General features: G+C 36.6%; 1 protein-coding gene across 3 annotated transcripts in view; it reads right to left on the bottom strand.

The window, feature by feature from the left end:
• AFAP1L1 (actin filament associated protein 1 like 1) overlaps positions 1-26476 on the bottom strand; it is an 89910-nt gene that overhangs the window by 19431 nt on the left and 44003 nt on the right. For all 3 annotated transcript variants that reach the window (XM_026696369.2, XM_087924539.1, XM_087924538.1), the window contains exons 2-8: positions 15901-16029; positions 13489-13572; positions 12646-12743; positions 11135-11246; positions 9970-10068; positions 5099-5310; positions 2791-2970 (exon numbers count right to left, since the gene is read on the bottom strand). In XM_026696369.2, coding sequence (XP_026552154.2) covers positions 2791-2970; positions 5099-5310; positions 9970-10068; positions 11135-11246; positions 12646-12743; positions 13489-13572; positions 15901-16029 — 914 coding nt within the window. The remainder of the gene's footprint in view (positions 1-2790; positions 2971-5098; positions 5311-9969; positions 10069-11134; positions 11247-12645; positions 12744-13488; positions 13573-15900; positions 16030-26476) is intronic.

Genomic DNA, 26476 nt, shown 5'->3' with positions numbered 1-26476 from the left:
ACTCTGGTCCCAAAACAACCCTAGTTGACTTGGTTATCAGGTATTTTAATTCAGGGAGGTGGTTTTTCAAAAGAAAGTTGGATTCATCCAGCCCATTGAAGTGTCAGGTGGACTGGGGCCAGGGGAGTACTTAACATTCTGAGGAAGGGAGGATCTAGACAGTTTCATCCCAAGCCAGGAGTGGGGAATGCTTTAACTAATATATGCAGTGAAGCCAAGATGTGAAAATATTAAAAACAATAATAAAAAATTCAGCCAGTAATATAAGGAGGAACAAAGACTTTTAATACTAATTTCCTGACAGTACTCAAGCCAAAGAACACTTGCTCTGCCAAAACAGAAAATAAATCAAATCCTAACTCATTAAACTTCCACCCCTGCAGTTCTGATATAAACTACTTAGTTTATAGATTTTATTAAACTTCTCCCAGATAAATTCCCATAAAATCTCCAAAAGAGTACATATCTCCACGTGAGGAATGGGCAAACTACAAAGAAGCCAAGCCCTCATGTTTGCAAATTCTCCTTTATGGTATAAATTTGAGTCTGTACGATCGGTCAACCCCTTCCGTAGAGATCTTCTGTCTATGGCAAATGCCGTTAGTTGTTTAACTGCACATTTCTGTTTCTTAGCTACATGCGCCAACTCAGAAAGCTCAAACTGCCAAAGGAGATGATACAGTTCTGCAGAGGAATTATTGAGTTTGTCATCTGAACCCCTATAACTGTCTGGTTTGGTTCTGCAACAGTACAGGACAGACAGATGTCAGAGGATAATAACTGCAGAAAAAACATTTACTACCCACCTGCCTTCAATTGTGGACCTGTATACTGCACGAGTCAAAAAGAGGGCTGTGAAAATATATACAGACCTCTCACATCCCGGACATAAACTGTTTCAATTCCTTCCCTCAAAACGACGCTATAGAGCACTGCACACCAGAACTACTAGACATAAGGACAGTTTTTTCCTGAATGCCATCACTCTGCTAAACAAATAATTCCCTCAACACTGTCCAACTATTTACAAAAGTCTGCACTACTATTAATCTTCTCATCACTCCTTATCACCCATCCCCTCTCACTTGTGACTGTATGACTATACTTTTGTCACTTGTATCCTTACAATTTATACTGACTGCTTCCTAGTATGATTTGATTGCTTAATGTACCCTATGACTATTATTAAATGTTGTACCTTATGATTCTTGACTCTTGACAAATGTATCTTTTCTTTTATGTACATCGAGAGCATTTGCACCAAGACAAATTCCTTGTGTGTCCATTGACACTTGGCCAATAAAGAATTCTATCATCTATCTATCTATCTATCTATCTATCTATCTATCTATCTATCTATCTATCTATCTATCTATCTATCTATCAGAAATGGTTACTGTGTGATCAGCTAATGGCATTAACTTAGGTATTAAGCAGGAAGAGAAATGTTAAATAAGTCTTCTTCAAACATTGCCCTTCGCAGGTGTTATATTTAAATCCAAATAATTATGTTGCTTTTGTTGGGAATATATAATGGGATACTAGTTAAACATAAAACAACAAGGAGAAGGCTGCTTTAACTATGTTCTGTTTATAAGCATACTGTAGATATTTTACTGAACATTTATTTGAAGGCCTAGGTAGAGGTACAATTTGACTTTCCAATCTTCTAGAGAACGCTGATTTCTCCCTCCTCAGTAAGGATCAAGAGTAGAAAAGGAACAAACAACATCTGTGAGGCAAACTTGTTCCATTCCTACTTTAGAATTCCCATAAATGTTTTTTTAAAAATGCCCTCTCCCCATTATATCTCTATTTTCAATGGCAGAATTTCAGCAGTATAATTTTAAGACACTGGTATCTGTAGAAAGGTGGGATTAAGGTGGCAATGGAAACAATTTGCCTCCTTCCATCAAGTTTGCAAAAACACCAAAACCCAAATAATCCTTGCCACAGAAAAATGCATTCTTCGTTGTTTAGAAGCCACAAAATTAGGTGCTACACAGGGAGGCTCTATGCATGCAGATTTCCTTTTTCTGTCCTAAACTTGTTAGATCCGCAAGGGAACTATATTTTTCTTATAGATCATATTGCATTTACCTTCCTAGAACTGATATTTACCAAAAACACCATTATCCAAGCCTGAAAAATTTTCATGATTTATTAAACAGATTCCTACAGCATATGGCTAACCACATGATATGTGATTAGTCACATTGACTTGCCTACTTTTACATCTATCAGGCTGGTATTTTGTAATCTGCCTTCTCCAATCTGGCATTCTCCAAGTGTATCAGGGTTGCTACTCCTGGGGAGGGCAGAGGTGTCATTAGAGAAAACTGAGTTGAAGGGACTGGTTCTCCAGGAAGAGAAGGCAAATTCTACCTTTCCCAGAGATTCCCTGAGTTTATGAGCTCATACTTGAGAACAAAAGCAGGAAAGGCTGAGTGGGGGTAAACAAACACCTCCTCTGCCAACAGTTCTAAATCGGGTGGGGAAGGTCTTCTCTGGTGGGTGGATATTCTCTCCACAGCTGGTGTTGCAATCAGACAGGCACGATAAGAGGGCTGGAAGGAAAGCCTTTCCCCAGGAGGAAGATAAGTCCCACTTCCTATGAGATCCGTTCTCATTTGCTCATCTCCAAAAAGCCGCCAAAGCAGGATTGCTAAGCATATATTGGGCACTGTAAATAAACCGGTCAACAAAAAGATAACAAGTGTAGAAGATACGAGCCACAGATAAAGAAGGGTTTGCAGAGGAACCACAGTATTTTGTAGTTGTGAGAGATACCTTCAGCCATTCTTCAGCTTGCTCTTTACTTTGCACTGCTAACACTAGGACCTCAGCTCCTGGTAGTGTGAAGCGCAGCTCGTGCTTCTTGCGGCGTCCGTCTTTCGGCACATAGACAACGTTGCTGATGCTCAAAGGCACTTCAAGGTGTGGCTGTCTGTGCTTAGAGCTTTTGTAACACTAACATTAGAAAGAAGAGAGAATTGAGATTTCGTTCAGCTAGTCTTTCTTGCACATTTCACACCTGTTCTCCATGTGGAAAGAACAAACAAAAGAGTATTGTCATGATAGGGTTGTTGACCATTTGGAAATGGCTGGGATTTACATATGTCAGAGAAAGAAGAAAAATTCAAAGATTCGCACAGCTTAACAATACAGCCTTCAGATCAGAACACTTTGTTACATGAAGTAAAAAGTACATTGAACATGATGTTCTCTTTGACACATACATAGGTCATGAAATATTATATCAATGGTATGTTAAATTTCTCGGGTTGTTCTAAAGAAAGTAAGAAATATGCTTCCAGAGGGGGATCAGGAAGCAGCAAAGCATAGTTGATCAAATACATATCTAGATAGGGTCTTTCCATGAAAGAGTTGATATTGGTACAGGAAAATGTTAGATGAAGAAAGAATTAATCCCCCCACTCTCTGCTTTTCTAGTTCATAATGAACTTTGAAGAATAAATTACTATTAGAGAATTTTGACTGGATTTTTTTCATTTTCATCTTAAAAGCGATATTTGGTGAGGCTGGACAAGTACTATACATCTTACAGTCAATGCTACCTTACAGGGAAGAACAAAAGTTGTATCAAAAATGTCTAGGTGAATGCACTGGGAGACGTTAAACATTGGTTCGGAGTAAGGAATAATCAATATGCAGATGATATTCAGCTATACATCTCTCCCTTGGACTCATTGGGAGATGCAGTGGAAATCATGACCTGCTATTGGAGGCTGCCAAGATCTGGACTTAGTCCAAACCAAGATGGGATGGCTGGCTGATTCCAAGATTGTTCCAGTGAAGACTTTGATATTATTGTGCTTCCTCATAAAGAGAAGGCTCACAATCTTTTTTTTTAAATGGAATTGATGGTCTTATTCCTTCAGTGGTTTGAGAGGAACAATCCTGACCATTATATAAGAGCAACGAAAGACCCATTACATTTTGACGTGGACTCTCCCCTAGAGTGGGCATCAGTAACCTGCTCAGTAACATATCTGAATGGTAAAGGTCAAGTCTGGTAAAGTCCCTGAGTATCATAATAACATAGTATTACATAATACTACATTGGATAATCAGGAACAAACTGGAGTGGTGAAACCCAATTCTGGCTTTTCTCTTCCCTTTTTCATTGACTGCATCATGCATATCCCTAAAGATTTTTTGGGGTGGGGTGAGGTGGGGTGGCAATAATAATTCCAATGTACAAAAAGTGAGAGAAAGCTGCCACCAAATTAAGAAACTTAAAAGTCTGTCCAGTAAAGTCAGCAAATCTATATGAATGATTAGTAGATTGGGTGGAGTCTGAAAATATTTTGGCAAAACAATTTGGCTTTCAACTAGGCGATTCTGTTTGACATTAGCCTTCATGTTGCACCATCTGGCAAAAGAACATATCTCCCAATTGCATTTTATCAAGATATCAGATTGAATATGGCATATATTACTCTCAACATCAACTGAACTAATTTCAATATCAAAACTCACATTTAAGATCCACTTTGGTGGGGCATCTCACCAAAAACATTTCAATCTTTGGGAGAATTAGGTAGAACTGCATCTTGCTTCCATTATTGTTCAATTTACATATTAATTCACTTGTGATATATCTTTATGTGGTTGATGCGGTAATTCTCCCTCAAACCCAAGTAGATTTTCAAAGAATATTCTATGCTTTTACTACTAAAACAATAGCCAGCATGCTTCCTTACTGTCAATCCTACCAATATCTGCATCATAAATTTATCACACCTTCCTTAGCACAATATCTAGATGTTACTTATCCTTTTATCCTAGAGACTACCTTTTTCCAACAATTTCTGCCAATCCCATTGAATATCTAGTGAGCATTTACTAAGGGTCCTTACCCACTAGGAAACAGATAGGAGCTTCCCTCTTTTGGAATAGCTTTTCTCTGTAGCATATTTGTATTCTAGAAGCAGGTGAAAATATCACTCTATCAGTAGGCCTTTGAAGTTCTTTAACAAATTAATTTTAGTATGTAATTTTAAGAGGATTTTTTCTTCTTCAAAAGGACCTGTCACTGCTACAAAGACTGGTATTCTAAAAACCAGTGACTCACCAGAAGCTTGTTGTCCTTAACGACTGTCAGCTGCTTGGCCCACTGTCCAAAGCGTTTCTTACGCAACAGGAAAGCACAAATCCGGCAATCCTTCACCAGGTTCATGGAAGCTTCCTCTGATGGCCAGTGGTGTGTTAACCTCTGGCCTTTCCCATCCTCCTCTTCATCATCATAAGATTCATAGGAGCTGCTCATTGCATCAGAGTCATTGTCTAAGAGGAAACAGAATTTAATCGTCCACAATGTTACTGCTAATCTCATAGAACTAGAGAGACTATTTTTATTGAGTTAGGCTACTAGTCAATCTACTTTTGTATCATTTTTTAAAGATCATCATTTCAGTGTTCTTAGACGTCAAGGTGCTTAAAACTAAATGAATCCACAGAGTTCTAAAGTAAATTATTTTTCTTTAAAAGAAAAAGAAAAAGGAGTGGCTGAACTCTCATAGGATCTAACATGACTTCAATTTGTTTTTCAAAAATTGTATCTGCACTATTGCTCAATTGCTTTACACTAAAAAGTCAGAAATTTGCTTACCTCGATCTATGCTGACTAACAATGAGACTGTAGGATTTCAGTATGAAAGCTTTCCAATCCTACCTAGACATGCTAGGAATCTTCAATATCTCTAATATATGTAACAGAATCTACCTGAGGGCTATTTTTCCTAACACACACACACACCTCTGTGTGTATGTTTTAGAATTATGCAAGCAAGGATCACATGTTAATGTCTGGTATACTAATAGTTTACAAGATTTCTACTGTTTTATTTAAACTTGTCTGCCATGCAAAACAACTTCCAAACTTTTGGAATTTCAATATTATAAATATTTGCCTAAAATGTGCCTCAGGGCTCTTTTTTACTGTTTCCAAATGTCTCTCATTGAACTACCAGTATTGTTATTAAATTCTTTAGTTTTTAAAAAATGAAATCCAGTTTTTATTCTACAAAACCATCCATCAATTTCTAACCTCATCTTATTTCTAAGACTGTGTCTGGGAACCTACATTAGTCTGTGTTTAGGAAATAAAAATAGTGAAGGAGTTTGACCAGCACTTTGAAAGTTTGCCATCTCATGCAAAAAGTATACAAATAAGTTGGTATGGGGAATTAAAGAATCAATCTCATTAATTCCCCTCCTGGTAAATTGGTATTTTGTGGCTGGCTTTGCTCACCAAGTTTGTAAATAGGTAAACTCAGGTAATAGCCTTTTTCTTAAAGTACCTATAGTTATGTGTTCAACTAGGATTCATAGTGAAGCAACTTGGAGATATGAATTCTGTCTCAATGTGAGACAATCTTCATTCTTCATAATCTAAACAGGCACATACTTGCTATCATTTCTCAGTACTGAGTTGTACTGAGTTTCATAAAAGTTTGGCTTTTACCTGTATTTTCCTCATTCTTCTGGTCAAGGTTAGGGAGGAAAAACCATATTAACTTTCAAACTAGAGTAAATATACCAGGTCAGGTCATTTCCATGATTCAAAGTTCATTTTACCGTAAAGTATGATAACCTCTGACCAAAATAATTTTTATAGAGTTGAAGAAAAGGCATAAACAGATAGATTCTGATACGCTATTGGAAATAGCATGAATTGTTGCTGTAATGGCTATAACCTGGTCACTGACTTTAGAGTAGAGGATAAAAATGCTGATAACAATGACTACATATGGATAACCTGCCATATTAATTCCAAGAAAGTTCTTAACCATACTATTGAATGCTGCCAATTTTGATAACAAAGTGGAATAAGTGAAAACAAGGATAAATTAAATCCAGCTAAAGTTGAGGTTGTGTTGGGCAATGAAAAGGGATTGGGATGAGTTTGGATTGTATGACTGTATGAAAGATCAAGCATATTGTCTGAAAATGTTTCTTGACCTTGTCTCTAGATCCTCTGATGATGGCAACGGCAAAGAGTTTTATTTCATGTATTAACTACAATCGTTCAGTTATCTGTGCCTTGATTACACCCCAAAGTAATTGCAATTACTTCTATATGAGTTTCCCATGAAACATATTGTGAATGTAAACTTTGAACATATCGGTTACCCATGAATGGAAAAAATGCTAGCCTGCTAACTGGTCCATGTTTGTATTGTAACATATCCTTGCTTATTGTTTTCTGGAAACAAAGTCCTAAATGTTTCAGATTTGCTGGTTATCTAAGGGATTGCATCTGGCAGGCAAGATTAAGACATGATGAAGCCCTTAACTATGCTTAGCTTCAGAACTCTTACATTGTAAGATATAAATCATGAAAATAAAAGAGAATGGCAACTATAACACATTAATTTTGCATATATAAGTAGGAGATGCTACCAAAATCCCACTCTCAATTAAATAGAACACATTTCTTGTAAGAATGCCTTATTTATATTATAAAATATTTTATTACTTTAATTAGCAGATATAAATCTGAAGAATTTTATTTTATAGAAACATAAGAGGAGCACAGAGAACAGAACGCAATTAATTGAAGTGGTAATATAATCAGTAATGAAAAATTAATACTGATATTCTGAACAAACCATATCTTCCAATATTCCTATCTGTAACATTGTGTACTTTTAACTGAAAATGTGTTCTATTTTTAAAGAAATTGTTAAGATAAAAAATATGAGTACTATATAAACTAGAACATAATACACATAAGCAAAAACCTAACCTATATTATCCATTCCCTTTTTACATCATAGAAATATTTAAAATTTGAAGATTTTAAAAGAATAAAGCCATATAAGATATGAGATGATAAATTATGAAGGTTATAATTTTTATGCACTTAAGGATTAGAGCCAGGGTTGGGATTCTACCAGTTCTGTCCAGCTCTGTAGAACCGGTAGCTCTGAAGAGCAGCAAACATAGAACCAGTTCTATGTCTGCTAAAGTTTTGGCCCAGCCACCTGCCTAGGCTCTTACCTGACCTTTATTTCCTGGTTTTTCAACCTCAGCTGCTTTGCAAGGCACAGCTGCGGTTGAAAAAGCAGGAAAAAAGTGCTTTTCCAAATGCTGCGCACCTGCACGCAGTGCTGCTCAGCTGTCCAGGCATCAATATGATGACAATTCACGTGCGCAGCAAAATCACCGAACCGGTAGTTACACCAGTCGGATCCCACCCCTGATTCGAGCAGGCTTGAAACAAACCTCATTTTGGAGGAACTGATCATTTATAGTTTTAACAGTTAATGAGTAAAGTATAATAGCTGGAGGACTACAGCATGGAAATAATACCCATTGTAAGCATTTGGGGGAAAAAAGTTGTTAGCCTTGCTTCTGGAAAGACTAGAGAGAAAATAATTGCAAAAGAACCAAGTGAATTAGGCAACTGGCCAGATATATTCAGCCTCTTTCTTTGGTTTACCCTCAATTTTTGCATAGCCCAGGATGCTATTAAGTTGTTTAGAACAGACCTGAAATTAGACAAGTAGACATATCTTCCTAATATTTATATTCTCCAACACCCCCCACCCCACCCCGACTTTGGGCTAAAGTCTGTGTGATGGTGTTCAAAATGGTTTGCATGGTGAATTAGAACAGAATGGCTTGGTAGAACCAATGCCTAGCTTGGCATAGGGCTCTAGAAAGTGTTGGTGGGCCAGCAACCATAATCTCTTCTTGAGGTCTCAGATAAGGTTAGGCAATGTATGGATAAGGCAAATAATCAGCAGCTCTAGAAAGATTTGGATGTGAATCAGGAAGGAGATGCCTGGGTTCAAAACTCACGTGATGGACAGTATGTGAAAGGCTCTTTAAGCTAAATCAATTATAATCTATTATCTGCCATGTTAGAGATCCTCAAAATATGATGTCCTAAGATATGACTGATTTGGTTTTGCTTAAATAAATTATATTGCCTCTCCTGTTATCAACCAGCCACATTTAAAAAAGTCACTTTTAAAAATGCTGCTGCTTTTTGAGGCACCTGGGTCAAGCCTTCTCAAGTGCTGCTTACAAAATACAAACTCCTAATTTTGAGAAAAATATTTGGCTCCCACATTCTCATGTATAGAAAAAAATACACCCTTTTCAGTAGATGTTTTGAATAGTTTAATATGTGTGTGTTAAGCCACCTGGACTGCCCTAGATGGATAGAAAGGAGAGCTATGGATGGAAAAAGAACAAAACAAGAGGATTATGATATTGTTACAGAAATTTGCAAACACAGCAAAAAGTAATGAGACTAGATTTAAATTCTGGAATTGTGAGAAGCATAGCACAGGGATCTTTCTGTTTACCTTGCCATATCTCCCCTATGCATGGTTTTATTTTTATTTTTTGAACACAGGCAAACTTTAAATCAGTAAGGCAATACAGACAAAAGAGAGACAATTACATAGGGAACATCCTGATATGATTCAGTGATTAAGAGGCTGATTTACTAATAGTGATAAAGAAAAGTGCTAGGTACGTAATAAAATCTCCAAGACTGTGAGGAAGGAAGAACTTTAAATAATGAATACATGTGATTAGTAATAATCAGCTTCAAATAAACGCCATGTGAGAGACTTAATCTCTTTAGTGGTGGATAAAGATCCAATACCACTGAGGATGCATTGGAATAACAATGGAAAAGCTGGCAGAGAAATTCAAGGGTAGAAGGACAAGAAGGAAGAAAATACAGAGGTGCTGTACACTTGTCCTTTCCTAAAATCCAAGATAGCTAAGAATAAAACAACAGAAATAAGAAGAGGCTTTTCTTCTTAAAGTTACAATAGCTTAATGGTAACAAAATTAACAACAAAAAATATAAGAATATAATATTTCCATAAAATTGTATTGATTGCCTGAGTCTTCTGCAGTCAGGATGATTCCCTTCCCGCAACAGATGTAGACAACACATATAGTTGTCGTGCTACTTACAAGAGTTTTTCTGCTCCCCATTTATTCTGGTGACAGGATAGTTGCTATCTGCATCCTCATAGTATCCATCCTCTATTGAATTGGGAGGACTGGAGCTGTCTGTACAGAAAGCAGAAGGAATATTTTAAATTGTACAAATTAAGCAGTGAGAAAAACTTTGCAGGAAGGTGTATGACTTTACAGGTGCACTGTAAATCAACTCTGAAGGATATAGACAAGTTTTTAATTACCAATAACTCAGGAGAAAGACTAACAATAATTGGAGACATTTTTGGTTTAATTTCTATGCCACCCATCTCACTGATAAATTATCTGTCATAACTTCAAATCCTTTCTCTACTTTTGCTTGCCCATCTCTAAAAGGATACTGCAGATCACAAACTATAGTAAACATAATATAAAACAGAGCTCATTGGGTGCCAGTCATAATTGTTTATCCCCAACTTCTTTCTGACCCTTATTCTCACATTCTTTTCCTTACCGCAACCATTAGTAGAAAGCACATACTCTGCCTTCAAACAACCTCAGTATGTCACCTGCTTTACTTTGGTTGTTCTTCACATTCATTCAGAATTCCCAGGGGCTGAGTCCCAGAGCCCAAACCACATTGAAACAGCCTCTCCTTCTTGACTTTAATATAGGAGGGTCTTCTTTCCAGAATCCTTGTAACAGGATCTTACTTTTTCCTCGTGTTTCTTAGGACACTTATGCCAGGAACCAGCTGCATCAGCAGGAAATCTTATAATTTCTTGTTTTTATTGCTAGACCTGTACATGGCTTCACTGGGGCTCAGTGATTATAAGAACAAGAACAGGTGCTGGGCCCTTTTCTCTGCCTTCCCCTAATCTCTCAGACAAGCTACGGGAGAGACAGAGTGACATTGTTCTCAGGCAGGCCCTTCCCTTTCTTGTCACTCAAGATTTACTATACATTTCCAGGCAAGTCTGAGAAAACAACTGCTTGTGACATCTGACCAACTAGAGATGGGGGAGGCTGAAAAAAAACCCAGGAAAGGGACAGGAAAGCCTGCCCCCCCCACCCCGTACCAATTATAACCCTGTCAGCTGCCAGACACCTCTGGGAGGAGCCTTTATTTTCCTAGCTGATAGGAGAGTGCCAAAATACCAGCTGTTTCCTTCCTTAGCTGGCCCACTTTAAGGCTTACTGTGAGATATAATGTACTCAGGAGCTTTGCCTGGGCCCAATGGCAGAGCTTCTTCATAATAATCTTCTGGAGGAGGCGTCGTGGGCAATGGTGGAGGTGGCTCTCCAGAAACCTATGAAAAAAAGAACGCAGTATTCAAATGGGGTTGAATGTTGCACTGTTATTATCTGTCCCTGAATGTATTTTCCAAATGGAGGAATTTCTGCAGAGAATTTCCTCGGGCTCAGAAGCCTTTGTTCAAGGCTCTGTATCTCTGCTCTTGTATCTATAGTGTCAGTGTGGATAACACAGTTTCAATGGCCATGGGGGGAACCCCATTAATCTACTTACCCAATCTAGCTTTCTAACTTTAACTGATTTTTCTCAGGTAGAAAAAAAAGAAAGAAGAAACAATGGGAAAATTCAAGGATATTAGTGTAGATAACCTACCCCAATATCACTCTTTGAATGATGTACAGCAGTTGCATAATAAAATATCTTTAAGAACCCATAGTGTTATACTGGATGTGTGTGTGTGACCTTAGATCAATCAGTTGGAAACAAGGGGAAATTATTATGTAGACCATTGTTTAATCTAGCTTTGAGTAATAAGAACTATTCAATCTAAATAAGAGATAATTCTTCGCTTCTCTACAATGCATAGACATACATTTCTTTTACCCTGCCACAGTTGTTGGATGAAAGTAATACTAACATTTGCAAACATTTGTTGCTTCAGTAGAGTGAGTATGTTTTCATGTGTAACAATGCTTCTTTTCAACTATTTCTGGCTTGAAGGGAAGAAAATGAGGTTTTTATCTCCAATCTCATTATGGTTCTTCCATATGACTATATTTGCATCTGACTGCATATCAGATCTTTATGTGAAATAAATTTGACTATAAAAAAAGGAATGGATTTTTGTTTCTGTTATCATCTTATCAGAACATTGAAAATAGCTGATGAAATAAGTGTTCTGATGGCTTCTGTCCAAGTTATGTGTCTTACAAGCATAGAATAAGCAGAATTTTTCAGACATGATGTGATCCTTAGTTCTTTGCTTCTTAGCATTTCTTTCTGTCTCTTTGCTTATCTGAAGAGATCTACAATGTAGCTCTACCCCAAGCATCAAGTACCAAGAGAATTCCACCATGACCCATCTTATAAAAAAGCCTGGTCGAAAGAAATAAAAATCTATAGAAAATGTCTCCTCTGCAGAGTTCAAACCTCTTTTGCCCACAAGTGGCCTCTTTAGTCTATCAGCTAAGAAAGTCTCAGATATAAAACTTTAAATGTCACAGTCAATCACTATAAACCAGCCTTCCTCAACTTGGTGCTCATCAGTTCGGCTAGGATAAAAGGTGCTGGTGTTGCCAACCACCATAGTGAGCTATGATTCCAATGTTTCTGGAGAGCTTCAAATTAGAAAAAATGGAGGCAGACAGCACTGAAGTAGATGACCAGTGTTTGTCCTGATGATAAAACACTCTCATGTGTTATGGAATGAGGAACTGAGAATTGGTGGAACTTACACTTTTAGCTGATTGACTTCTTGAAAGCTCCAAGCTGATGCCTTCTTTACCATCTCCTTCATCTTCTTGCATGTCCTGAAGATTGCCCAAGTCACAGTCTGAGAAAAGATTAGAAGCCATAGACTCAATAGTACAGTAACATGTATATTCACTGTTGCATCAGATCTTAAGGTTTGGGCCCACCAAGGTACAGGGAGGGCATGAGATTTATGTAGCCTCTTTCTTCTGAGTCACTATAGGACACAGAGAAAGGAATACACAAAGAGAGAGTCAGCCGTCCTCTTACTGAAGTAAACGAGCGATCAAGAAGAACAAAAGGCTTCTTGGATGAGACTTGGATAGTTATGTTGATGGCAATCTATGTTGATTCTGTGATATGTTAGGACTGGGGTAAATTATAATTCGTAAGTATTAAGTTGGATACAACCTTAACTGTGAAATAAAAAATCAGACTAGATAAGGGAATTCCTCTCAATTCAAAAGAACGATTACCTTTTAGAACTAAAGCATGGAGGAAATGTATTTGCTCCCAAACCTATATCCAATACTAACAAAATGGTAAGTATTTAAATTTGTCAAAATCTACAGATAAATAATCAATATGTATGCCAAATCAATCAATTGTTGGAGATGAAGTGAATTGCAGGTCATGAAAGCATATGTTGTTAAATAAAATGTTTTAGTCAGAAAAGGTGCTACTAGACTCCTCCTGATTTTCTGATACCTTGTGGATTCTCTGCCACTTATAGTACTTCCATTACTCTTCCACTTCAGGTACTGAATGGGACCAAAATAATCACACCTATAGGTGACAATATAATCACATCAATTTACTGTACATACCAAATGTTTCAAACAGTGATTCCACAAAACTAGTGCCATTATGCAGTGCTGTCGTATTCATATACATGTAATTCACATCCTTCCCTGAAAGGTAGAAATGATACAATAAATACACAAAAAATAACATTCAATTTTTTAATACTTGACCTTCCCTCTCACTGCTGCAAGTCATTGCTAGAACAACTTTAGCTTCCTTTATGCAGGAAGCTAAACTCTTCAGAGTCTCATTGGTCTGCAATGCACATGCAAGACTCCAGAATATACTCAAAATTGTACATATTAAAGGAGCAATCAGTAGTAACAAGATAACATTTTTTCTATGAAAATTCATTTGCCATGTATGATCTTTTAACAGATAAAAACTGGTGAGTATCCATGGAACATAAATATTTTCTAGAACAGCTTAAACTCCTGTTCTAGATCTAGAGGAAAAAATAGCCAATATAACAGGTATTCAGTCCTGCAGAATTCTGAATTCCCTATCCCTCAAATCTGTACTGTGTTCCTAAGTTGTAATTATATTCATAGATGTGAATATGCCACCTTGAGTTCACAGAATAGATATGAGACCATCCAGATTTGCTCAATGCATTAATTTCTTGCCTGTATGCATCATGATTTCATAAGGCAACAGTAAAATTCACAATATCTGAACAAATACTGCATTTATATTTCCAGCTATCTTTTTCTCTTTGTGTATCTATGGTTCCCAGAACTTCAGCCAGTCTAATTAAATAGCAATTTTATGCAAACTTCAAAGACAGTCAAAAGAGGCCACGCCTATCTTCAACAGGAAGAATTGATATCTGAAAAGCATAAGGCAAGAATGAGGGGATATCACTTTTTTACAGAGAGGGCCATTTCAGAATTGTGTCAAGTGATCCAAAGTTATGAAGAATATATATGCTGGGTGTTGCTACAGTACAGAAAAAAGAAATCTTCTGATCAGACAATGCAAACCATTTGCTCTTCCTATGGAAATCTTCTGTCTCAGCAGAAATCAGCCTGCAGGAAGTCTAGTGGAAACACACATTTCCACAGGAAAGAAAATAACAATTCCTCGCCAAGTAAAGCAAAGTTAAATAATATCACTATTTTCACTACCTGTGGGTTCTACTGTTCTACACATATAGAGTCACATACATACACAAGCATGCCCACATAAAGTCACATACACATAGAGATGCAGACACTCCATGGATTATGACAGACTGCCCATCCTGTCTGGAAAAACTAATATAGAACTAATTGTACATATTCCCAAAAGACAATTGGCTGACATGAGAAAGCATGAGATGCAGTACCAAAAATTAAAAGTAGACAAATATCCTCCCTGAAAGGCTTACAATTTCATTTGTCCTGTACTGGGAACAATCATAAATATGAAGAAACCCTGTGTGTAAGGCTCAAATGGCTCAAAGAATAGAACAGTCAGCTCTTGCCAGCTATTGTTTAATGCCTGTTTATTTCTGTTCCTCAAGGTCAGCTGGAAGGGTCCGTTAGCATGGAATGCTCCACCAGAGGGAGTCAGGTACTTGTAAACAACAAAGGACCAAGGATCCTGTATTATGAAAATCATAATGGAAACAGACGAGGAGGGAGGGAGGAAATATGAAGAAGTTACTAGAGATAAGCTGCTTCAGAGAATTGTTTAGCTTTCTGGGATGTAGAACCCTCCCTGCAATCTCCTGTTCCTGTAAAGAAGACAGAGATCCTGTACACACACACACACACACACACACACACACACACACACACACACTTCATTTGTGAAGTCACAAGACCTAAAGGATGTTTTAGGCATCCCTTGGTTACTGTAAGGATTTAGCTCACTCTTGCTCTCAATCAAAACTATTTGGAGCAGGAGCAGAGCACTGGAGGACAAGCATTTAATCTGCTCTTATGTCTGTAATGTGTTGATACTTGCCTCCTTGTTTAGTGTTCACAGCAATTTCACAGAGTTGGACTTTAAAGAATGTGAAGAGCTGATTGTAAAGGAACAGTTCATTTGCCTGAATTAACATCTTTCATGAAAATATAGTTTTATACCTCTCTGGCATCATGGACAGTACTCGATAACAAAGCCTCAACTTGCCTTTTGCCTCTGGGAAACCATTCTGAGGCATTTGCTTTTAAAAGAGCAAAACATGACTTGCTGGCCAAGCAACTGATCACTGTCAACTGTCACTGGAGGCAAACAACTGGAAAAATGTTGCAATCATTCCAGTGATTCCCCAATACCTAAACAAACGACTGACACCTGCTGGGACATGTCAGGAGTCAAAACATGTCACAATCGAGGAAGAAAAAGATGCCAAACATATTTTTTTATAGTTACGGTTGTACAAAACAGGGGAAAAATATAACAGTAAGGTGAAACACAGTGATGAAATATGACAAGAGTTTCCTAACCTGCAGGAGGCTGTAGCTTTTGCAAGATATTTGAAACTGTGTTTTTCTTCTCCACTGTGGTGGCACTCAGGTATTCGTGGTCCAACAGTTTGAGCAGGATGTTCAGCTCGGGAAGAAGCTGATCCAGTACTGTGGGCAGAAAGGAAGTTCTTAGAATTAAGAGTTCAGTCCCTTCAGCCAACCCAGTAACAGACACAAAAGTTAGTTCAAGTAAAAAAAAAAGAACAGATGAATGGGAATGGAAGCCCTAATAAGTTTCACGTGCACTTGGGTTCTTCCCCACACGATATGCTGGTCAATACTTCATAGTTGAAGAAGAAACTATATGCCAGCACTGGATTTTACATGGCATTTCAGTAACAATCTCTTGAACCACCACTATTGCATTTTTCATCTTGACTTTCCTGCCTGGCAGATGAACAAAAGTTTGAAGAATAAGGCAATTTTATTAATGAGGGAGCAGGACAGGTACTGCAGCTTCCTTCATTTAATGCATTGGCACTGGGTTCTAGAAAAGGTCTCATAAGCTTATGAGCAAGTGGGACATGAAGGGATGAAAGACTCCTTTCATTCAAAGGCCCCACCTACTTGGCCTTTCAAGTTCTTGTAATTTTTTGCCTTTGCTCATTTATAATGTTGCTGTAGCTCATGTCCAAATTAATCCCCTTCTGTCTTAAAGTCCAAGAGTGAAGGAATCCTTCTGGTATAGACATGTGCTGTCCTCCAGTTTACATTTAAGAGGCTCAAAGCCATTGCCTGTTATCAGAACTTGAAATGAATGGCAGGAAGGGACATTGAAACAGCAATTCTGTAACTATGCTGTCAGAATTCTGTAAATTCTTTAACAGGTATTAATACAGTTTCTTTTCTCACCTACTTCACTCCTCTGTCAAGCTTCATCCTTTCATTATCAAGTCCCTTTTAAAAAGGCTCTCCTAAAGAGTTTTTCCATGGCTTAATATGAAGGAAAGTCCTTGAATGATTAACTGAGAAAGACAGAGTTTACCCTACAAGCCTCAGAAAAGTTAGGACATTTGATACCCATAATTACATACTGTATACCACCTGTGACAGTAGAAATAATGTTTAGTAGAGCTATGGAGTGTTTCAAATTCAAAGCAGCAGGGAACTCCTTTGGAGCAAGTGAAGTACTCACATAATACTTGTTGGCAGCTTTTTAAACCAGCTGTGACTTCCTCAACTGTAGCACAATCCCAGACAAACTTGCTTTAAGGAGTTACCAACAAGTGTTTACATTTATCCATTCATACTCCGAAGGACTTTTTTCCCCCCTTTTCAATCTGAAGATGGCACAGCCCCAATATATACTCATAACAACAACCACGGAGAGACTTATCCTTCATGAATTTATGTAATTCTTCTTAATATGCTGCTTTTGCTCAGGAGTTCTAATGAAGGATTTTTGGAGCACAACTGCAATTGTGGCAATTTATGCTGTAGCCTGATATTGTAAAAGAATGGAAGTTTATTTATTTATTTATTTATTTATTTTGTTAAACAATTATTAGATAACAGGTATAAGTATAAACATGTTTATAAATACATGAAATGGATACGAATAAGAAAAAAAAGAAACAATTGGACAGGGATGGTAGGCACGTTGGTGTGCTTATGCACACCCCCAACAGACCTCTTAGAAAAGGGGTGAGGTCAATAGTAGACAATGTAAGGTTAAAGTTTTGGGGGTTTGGGGAAAACACCACAGAGTCAGGTAGACTATTCCAGACATTGACCCCTCTGTTGCTGAAGTCGTATTTCCTGCAATCAAGTTTGGTGCAGTTTATCTTTAGTTGTATCTTTAGTTTGTATCTATTTAGTGCTCTTGTATTGTTTTGGTTGAAGCTGAAGTATTCATTGACAGGTAGGACATTGTAATGTATGATTTTATATACTATACTTAGATCGAACCGAAGGCGGTGTAGTTCTAGGTTGTCTAGGTCTAAAATTTCAAGTCTGGTGGCATAAGGTATTCTGCTACGAGTAGAGAAGTAGAGGGTTCTTCTCGTAAAATATTTCTGGACTTTCTCAATTGTATTAATATCAGATATATAATGCGGGTTCCAGACTGATGAGCTGTATTCGAGTATTGGTCTAGCAAATGTTTTGTATGCTCTAGTTAATAGTGTGATATTACCAGAGAAAAAGCTACCTAGGATTGGGTTAACAACTCTTAATGCCTTTTTGGCTACGGAGTTACAATGGGCTCTAGCACTTAGATCATTTGAGAGGAGTACTCCAAGGTCCTTGATAAAGTTTTTGTCATCAACAAGGTCTTGACTATTCAGCTGTATTTTATTTTTTGATTTTTTTTTGCCAATATGTAAGATAGAGCATTTATTTGTTGAGATTTGAAGCTGCCATTTGTTTGACCATTCTGACACATAGTCGAGGTCTTTTTGAAGGGTAGTAGCATTGTCAGTGGTATTAAATAGCTTTACATCGTCAGTGAAAAGAACGCAGTTGCTCTTAATATAATTACAGAGGTCATTAATATAGAGTATGAAGAGAGTTGGTCCTAGAACACTGCCTTGGGGGACACCACTGTTGACAGGTACAAGATTTGATAGGATGCTCCAATTTGACCATTTGTTGCCTGTTTGACAGGAATGCTTCTGTCCAGTTATGCAGGTATCCAGAGATACCATAAGACCTTAGTTTTAGGAGTAGTTTGTCGTGTACCACTGAATCAAAAGCTTTACAGAAGTCTATGTAAATTGCGTCAATTGCTTTGCCCTGATCAAGTTGTGTAGTCCATATGTTTTTACAGTGCAAGAGTTGCAGGTTACAGGACAGTTTTCTTCTGAAACCAAACTGTTTGTTAGAAAGTAGGTTGTTTGTCTCTAAGTGGAGGATAATGGATTGGTTAATAATTGATTCCATGACTTTACAAGTGACACAGCATAAAGAGATTGGTCTGTAATTTTCAACTAGGCTGGGGTCTCCCTTTTTGAAGATGGGAATGACTGTGGCTTGTGACCATAGGTTAGGCAAGGAGCTGGTCCTGAAAGATTTTTCAAATATTATGCTTAGAGGTTCAGCTATGGCAGTGGGCAGCTTTTTTAAGAAGTAGGCACATATTCCATCCGGTCCAATCGATAAAGATGGCTTTAGATTGTGTAGTGCTTTTTCAACATTGTCTTCTGTAAAATCGATATGTATTAGATTTAGTCTTTACCATTTGGTTCTTTTAGGGTTGGGATGGACCTTGAGTCTTTTAGTTTGTTGTTTACAAAATTGTAGAAAGTGTGGGTGGAATTGGTGCGCAGAAGGTTTATGGTGGCATAAATTTTTGTATCAGCTTTTAAAGTTGGCAACGTGACCAGATTTGTTTTTCCGCCAAAGGGATTTCTTTTTGGATTGGACCTTCCTTATTATTATGGGTAATTTGTTTTTTCTAGTTTTGGGAGTTGTTATTGGTACATATAGTTTGATGACTCTTTTGACTTCAAGTAAAAATATGTTGTAGTGGTCTTCAACAGTATTGCATTCAGTGAATAGAATTTGCCAATCAAGAGATGAGAGATCGTTGTTTATAAGATCATAGTTGTCTTCTTTGAAGTTATAATTGGGGATCCTGTCATTATGGTGATTTTGGTGAGGATATATGTTGAGACAAAAGTCAATTATGCTGTGGTCACTGTTGGAAAAGGGTTCATTAATTTGCATTCCACAAACTGAATTCAAACTGTTGCAGAAGATGAGATCGAGGAAGTTGTTAAGTCTAGTGTTGTTGGTTACTAGTTGTTCCAGTCCTAGTGTGGTAATGGCATTGTACAGGGTTGTATGAATGGGTTCAGATGTACATTCATTTAGTGTCCAATTTATAAATGGTAAGTTGAGGTCACCAAGAAAAATGACAGTGTGGGCAGAAGGCAGCCCATGTCAATAGTGAAGTTAGGTTGTCTGCATGAATTATATCATAGTCAGGGGCACGAGAGCAAAGTAAGAAGCGGATTGAGGTGTTTAAGGACAGTTCACAGATGATGGTCTTGGGAAGAGCAAGCTCTTGTATAATTTGAATCTTTTTTAGATTTAGAGACTTTTTATAGAATATAGCAACTCCACCACCTCTACGGATTTCACGATCTGACTGAAAAACTTGATATTCTCTTGTAGTGGTAGTGGAGTTTGGGAAAGATGCATTTAACCATGTCTCACAGACAAATATAATGTCAAATGTGGTTGAGCTTAGAAGGATGAAGGAATTCATGTATTTTATTTGCGAGGCATTTTGCATTAAGTAGTTTGCATTTAAGATATGAAGTAGTGGGTCTGGAGGAAGTAAGGGGCGTGCATCCCTAAAGTTGGATGTTTGGATGATGGATATTGTGATGTGGGTTGAGGCTCTTGCTTTTGATACAGTCAGCACGGTAATCAATGTATAGATTTATATTACCTAATTCATGTAATCTTTTGAGCTCAGAACGTAGCTCCTGGGATTGTACATGTTGCTGTAAGGTTAGATCAGGCGAGAAAGAAGGTTCTTATGGTTGTTGTTGTTCTTTGCGAGTGAATTTATTGGAAAATGAATTTGCATTTGCTTGTTTCATTTTTGCAAACAACCCTGCAGAGGCGTGGGATCATCAAGCCGTCTTTGTTTTTAAGCTCAGGACCAACACGGGAAATATCAAGTATTTTTTCAGGGGAGATGGTTGATGCTTGATTTTCTCTGATGATATTTCAAACATTAGAGATGTCATCATTGTCACTGACCTCTAGACCAAATAAGATGGCATTTAGTCGCTTCTGTTCATGCTCAACAGCTTCTTTGATGAGGATGGGGATATCAATATTTGTAGGATTTGTTGTTTTTTGTGGATTGAGTTTTGGTTGCAGTTGTTGAGTGGAGATATGGTCTATAGATGTTAGATGTTCATTTTTTAGTGCTGTCTCTTTTTTTTCAATGTTTCCCAATCTAGTCTGTATAGTGTCCATGGATGCTACAATGGTGTCAATGGATGTTATACGTGTTTCAATGGTATTGACTCTTTCAAACAGGGTAATGTATTTTTCTAGTTTGGGTCTGCATGACGGACAGAAATACGGAAAAGCATTGGCAGATGTTTTTAGGAATAGAGCCATTTGCTTGGGTAATCCTAAGCAATTATGGTGAGCGTAGTTGTTACAAAGAGAACATTTGATGTAATCTTCATTCTCCTTTAAAGATTCCTTACAAATAAGGCAAGAACAAGAGTCTTGTGGTTCTTTAGTAGGGGTTTCTTTCTTTTTAGGCTGAGGTTTGACATTGGATTGTTTTCCTGGCATGGTGGGTTTGTTGAAATGGTTTGTTGAGTAGGTTGTTCAATCAAACAAGGTATTGTGGTAATCAATAAAGTAATATTGTGCCAAACAGTCTATTATACTAATCACACTAGTCAATTAATTTAACTAATCAATAATCACTCTAATAATTAATTACATTAATCAATAAGCACACTAGTCAATTAATTGTCCTAATCATTAATTTGCATTAAACATACTAATCATACTAATATTCAAAATAGTTAACCAAACTAATCAATAACCACTAGCCTATGATAATCTATTATAATTTATTGCTCATTAATAATAAATAATTGTAAAAATCAATTAATCATTTAGTAAGATCAGTTAATCAATTAAACAGAGTTATATTGTGAAAAATTAGGGCAGGAAGAGAATAATGGGAGGAAGAGGAGAAGATTTAGTTTGGATGGTCCTGGGGTACCTCCCTCCTAGGGAGAGGGCATATATTAGGTTGGAAGTATAGATGAAAGTCTTTTGGCAGAAGGTTACCCTTTACTTGTTTCTTCAGATCTTCAGTTAGTGATTTTTTGGGAACGAGATCTGTCTTCACATGGATCTTCTTGTCTTCAGGAATATATTAGGCTGAAAGTAACTATGAAAGTCTTTTGGCAGAAGGTTAATCTTCACTCGATATTTCAGATCATCAGCTAGCGATCATAGTGATTAGGTCTGTCTTCTCATGGATCCCCTTGTCTTTGGTCAGCAATCTTAGAAATTAGGCTACTGCATGAATGAGCAGGGCTGTGCTCTGAGATCAGGACCTCCAATGTGGGATTTGATGATCACAAATGATCGATGATATAGGCAGCAGTTTGGGCAGCAGTTTTTATTCTTTTTATTATTATATTATATTATATTTATTATTTTATTCTCTAATAAAGCAGGGCTGGCCATGCCCACACCTGGTTTAGTGGAGGGGAAAAAAGTCCTGATACGTCACACCATGAATTTGACACTCCTTCTTTAAAGTAACCATCAAATATCAAGAAGTCCATCCTCAATGCTGAATCATAAAGTCATTGGTGTCATGTTATCTTCTTTAGTCTATCATCAGAGCTAGCTAAGGCACTTGTCCATTGGTTGATTACCATTTACTATCACCTTATTTACACACTGAGATACCACGCATATAAAAATACACAGGTACACACCCTTTTTTCTGGAATAACTAACATTTCAATAAACCTATATTGGAACTCTTGCTTTATACTGTAATTCCCTACTTGCAGCTTAAGATTTATTTCCATCACCATCTCATTTAATAAGAGAGCTCAATCATATCTCCATAACAGTTTAGAATATAATCTATATTTTTCAAATATATATTATCCACTCCAGGACAATGTAATAAACAGCTACCTTTTTGTTTGAAAATCTATTGCTACATTATATAAACCATCCTCTTCTAACTATTTGATTCAGTCTTCACTATTTCTTTAATATCATTTGAACAGCAGCATGGTCCACATACCTATTATATCCAATTTTATGCAAAGTTATTTACAAACCCAATAAAGAAAAGCACACTGTGAATCAACAGAGCCTAATCAGAATAGAAGTGAAGGAAGAAGCAGAGCTGGAAACTGTACATATGTATATATGTCAAGATCATTCATTTTATTTCTTCTCAGTATGTATGCTAGTCTTGAGAGGCACACAAAGCATGAGACAATTATGTTTCTCTATGATACAAATTTGTCCCATTACTATAAAACTCCATCTATATGACAGATCTGAGGGTACTTCTAATCCAAGTGGATACTGTAGCCTTTAGCAAGTTAGCATTCAAATTTAATGTGCTTGTGATAAAGATGATGATCTGGATCTGAAAGTATAAGTTTTCTCCAGATGGTTAGGAAGAAGTCTTCAGTGATAGACTCAGATCCTAATCATCTGTGGCACACAGGTCCCATTTAGACTTTAGACCAAATACATGAATATCAAGGAATGGAGCTAAAATGTCAGGGTTCCAAGTAAAACTCAGAGGCAGATGAATTCCTTAAAGAATAGCTTTATTGGAAATATCATATTGGCATAAATCTGGTGAAAACTGATTTTGAAGCTTCCTGCAGTTTTCATCTAATTAAAAGAGAAAGTTTTCCCACAACCCCAAACAATCACAAGACCCAATCAAGAAGCTGTCTGGTTGTCTGGTGACCTCACTCCTCCTCCCATGGTCCAGGTGTGAGAATGTCCTTGGTTCTCAAGAGAAAATATTTTATTTTGGCTACACAACCCCTGCTCTCTCTAATCCCCCCTCCCTTTCCCTCAGCTCCAGTGTGGCAACGCTGAAGCTCCAAGATGGTTCCAATCAGGTCAGCTTTAGGGTTGACACTAGAATTAATTAATAATTCCCTTTCTCAGGGCATTCACAAAACATGTGATTGTTATTTCAGTGTGGATATATATGTAAAAAAGAATGTATGACATTAGAGGTCTATGACCTCCCAAGGCAATGAGGTGGTAGAAGTACTCAAATTCTTGATCTCAGTGAGGTATGTATCAGAAAGCAAGCTATATAGCAAAAAAGTACCATGATCCATCAGGCTCATGACTTGTTTTTACAAGCTTTGACATTAAATTCCAACTGTGTTTGCAGGTGTAAGATACTTTGCTTTAAGTGGATCTACTAAATTACTATAGATACATACGGCTAGAATAGTAATAAGACTGATACACAGAAGCAAAATTATCCCATGCTCTGCATGAGAATCTGCAATTATAAGAACTTTGCAACTCCCAAAAGAGGAGGCTGACCCATTACAAATCAAGAACTATAGACCTATTTCCCTACTAAACACAGATTACAAAATTTTTGGTTCAATATTGGCAGAAAGACTTAAAAAATACCTAAATAATTTTATTCACCCTGATCAAAATGGATTTCTGCCAAAGAGACAAATTAAAGACAATATGAGAGTAATCTTGGACATTTTGGAATACTATGAGGCACACCCTGAAAAACAAATGACTTTGATATTCTTAGATGCACAGAAGGCATTTGACAATGTGAATTGGCGATTTGTTATTACAGCTGGAACAGATGGGTTTTGGTAAAAAAATTCATCCAAGCAATAGAAGCTACATATCATAAGCAAACGGCAAAGGTAATGATAGAGGAAGAATTAATGGACTTTATTGATATAAGAAAAGGAACAAGACAAGGGTGCCCACTGTTACCTTTGTTGTTTGTGTTAACCTTGGAAATGATAAACAGAAATATTAGAGAAGAAAAGGACATAAAAGGGATGAAAATTAAAAAGGAAGAATTTAAATTGCAAGCATTCGCAGATGATCCGTTTTCATTTTAGAAGCCCCACTAGAAACAGCATTGAATTGAAAAGAAAATATAGAGGTATATGGGAAGGTGGCTGGTTTGAAAATAAATAAAGACAAAACAAAGATTTGACAAAGAATATGTTATCAAGATGAAAGGAAGAACTGGCAGATGTATTGAAAATCCAGGTCACAAATAAGATCAAGTACTTGGGGATACATTTGACAGCAAGATGTAGTACACTAAAAGAGAATAACTATATAAAACTTAAGCAGCAGATAGAGCTAGATTCGGTGAAATGGGAAAATTTACAACTGTCATTAATAGGGAGAATATCAACAATCAAGATGAATATATTACCCAGAATTTTATATTTGTTCCAAACAATTCCAATTAGGCTTGGAAAAGACTACTTTGAAGATTTAAATAAAATTGTGTTGAAATATATATGGCAAGGTAAGAAAGCGAGAATAAAGTTAAAACTTTTGCAAGATGCTAGAATAAGAGGAGGATTTGGTTTGCCTAATTGGGAGTTGTACTACCAAGCTACAAATTTGATGTGGGTTAAGAAATGGATAACATTAAGAAATGCTAGATTGTTGCCATTAGAAGGACATGATCTGTTGATGGGGTGGCATGCTTTTTTATGGTATAAAGGAACTAAAAACACGGGGCTATTTTAGAAGACATTATATACGGGAGTCTCTGTGGTTAAATTGGGAGAAGACTAAAAGACAATGTTATTTGAAAATTCCAGTCTGGCTATCAACTATTGAAGCATTTTCTTATCCTATAATATACAAAAAGGAATAAACAGTTAGATATGGTGAAATATTGAATGAAAAGGGTGAACTTAAATCTATACAAAAACTAGAGGAACAAGGTATAAAGATGAATTGGTTTTCATATGTGCAAAAACATTCAAGGTATGATAAAGATTCTAAAATAGAAGGTTTCTATGATAAATTGACTGATTTAGATAAGATTTTGACAGGTACTGATGAAAAGGTGATTAAAAAATTGTATGGATATTTATCAGAAATTAAACTAGAAGAAGAACAAGTCAAAGAAACAATGATTGCTTGGGGGAAGAATTTTGGATATGGGATTGATCTAGAGAAATGGCAAAAATTGTGGTCTCAAAATTATAAAATGACAATGTCAACAGCATATAAAGAAAATTTGTATAAGATGTTTTACAGGTGGCATTTCCCCCCAACAAGAATAGTAAGAATGTTCAAGAACAAATCTGAAAAATGTTGGAAATGTCATCAGGTACCTGGTTCATATTACCATATGTGGTGGACTTGTGAGGATGCCAAAAAATATTGGACTAAAATCCACACGTGGGTGGAAAAATGACAAAAAAGCATATAGACTTGAAACCAGAGATATTTTTATTCAGAATTTTACCTGAAATATACAGTAAGGAATTGAAATATTTGATTGTAAATGTATTAATAGCGACTAGGATCGTATTTGCTAAAAACTGGAAAAATGAGAAAATACCAACACAGGAGGAAGCTATTAAGAAAATATTGGAATGTGCTGAAATGAGATTGACATTTGAAAGCAGAGAACAAGAAGATAAACAATTTTATAAAATTTGGAATCTATTCCATCAATGGTTAGACAATAAAACATGGTAATGAAATATGCAGATTTTTAGAACATAATAAATATATAAAGATGTATTTTTTTATTATATCTACAAAATGATTATAGGATAGATTTGAGATGTTAATATGAACTGTCATAAAACAAATTAAGTAAAATATAGATTATTTTATAAAACATGAATGAATAATAGTATAGACAAATGATTGATTAACAATGATATTAATGTATTTAGGAATATTTGATTGACAACATGAGAACATATACAATGTAATTGTAATTGAAGACTACGAAGTGGAAGCACAAAACAATTTGTAAACCAACCGACACACTGTATGCACATATATGGAAGATGGTTTGATGTTTTTATGTTGT

This window comes from Pseudonaja textilis, chromosome 2 (genome assembly GCF_049901715.1).
Source record: "Pseudonaja textilis isolate UNSWEBS1 chromosome 2, rPseTex1.2, whole genome shotgun sequence".
NCBI lineage: Eukaryota > Metazoa > Chordata > Lepidosauria > Squamata > Elapidae > Pseudonaja > Pseudonaja textilis.
Note: the sequence above shows the minus strand (reverse complement) of the source record. Positions and strands in the feature narration are given on the sequence as shown.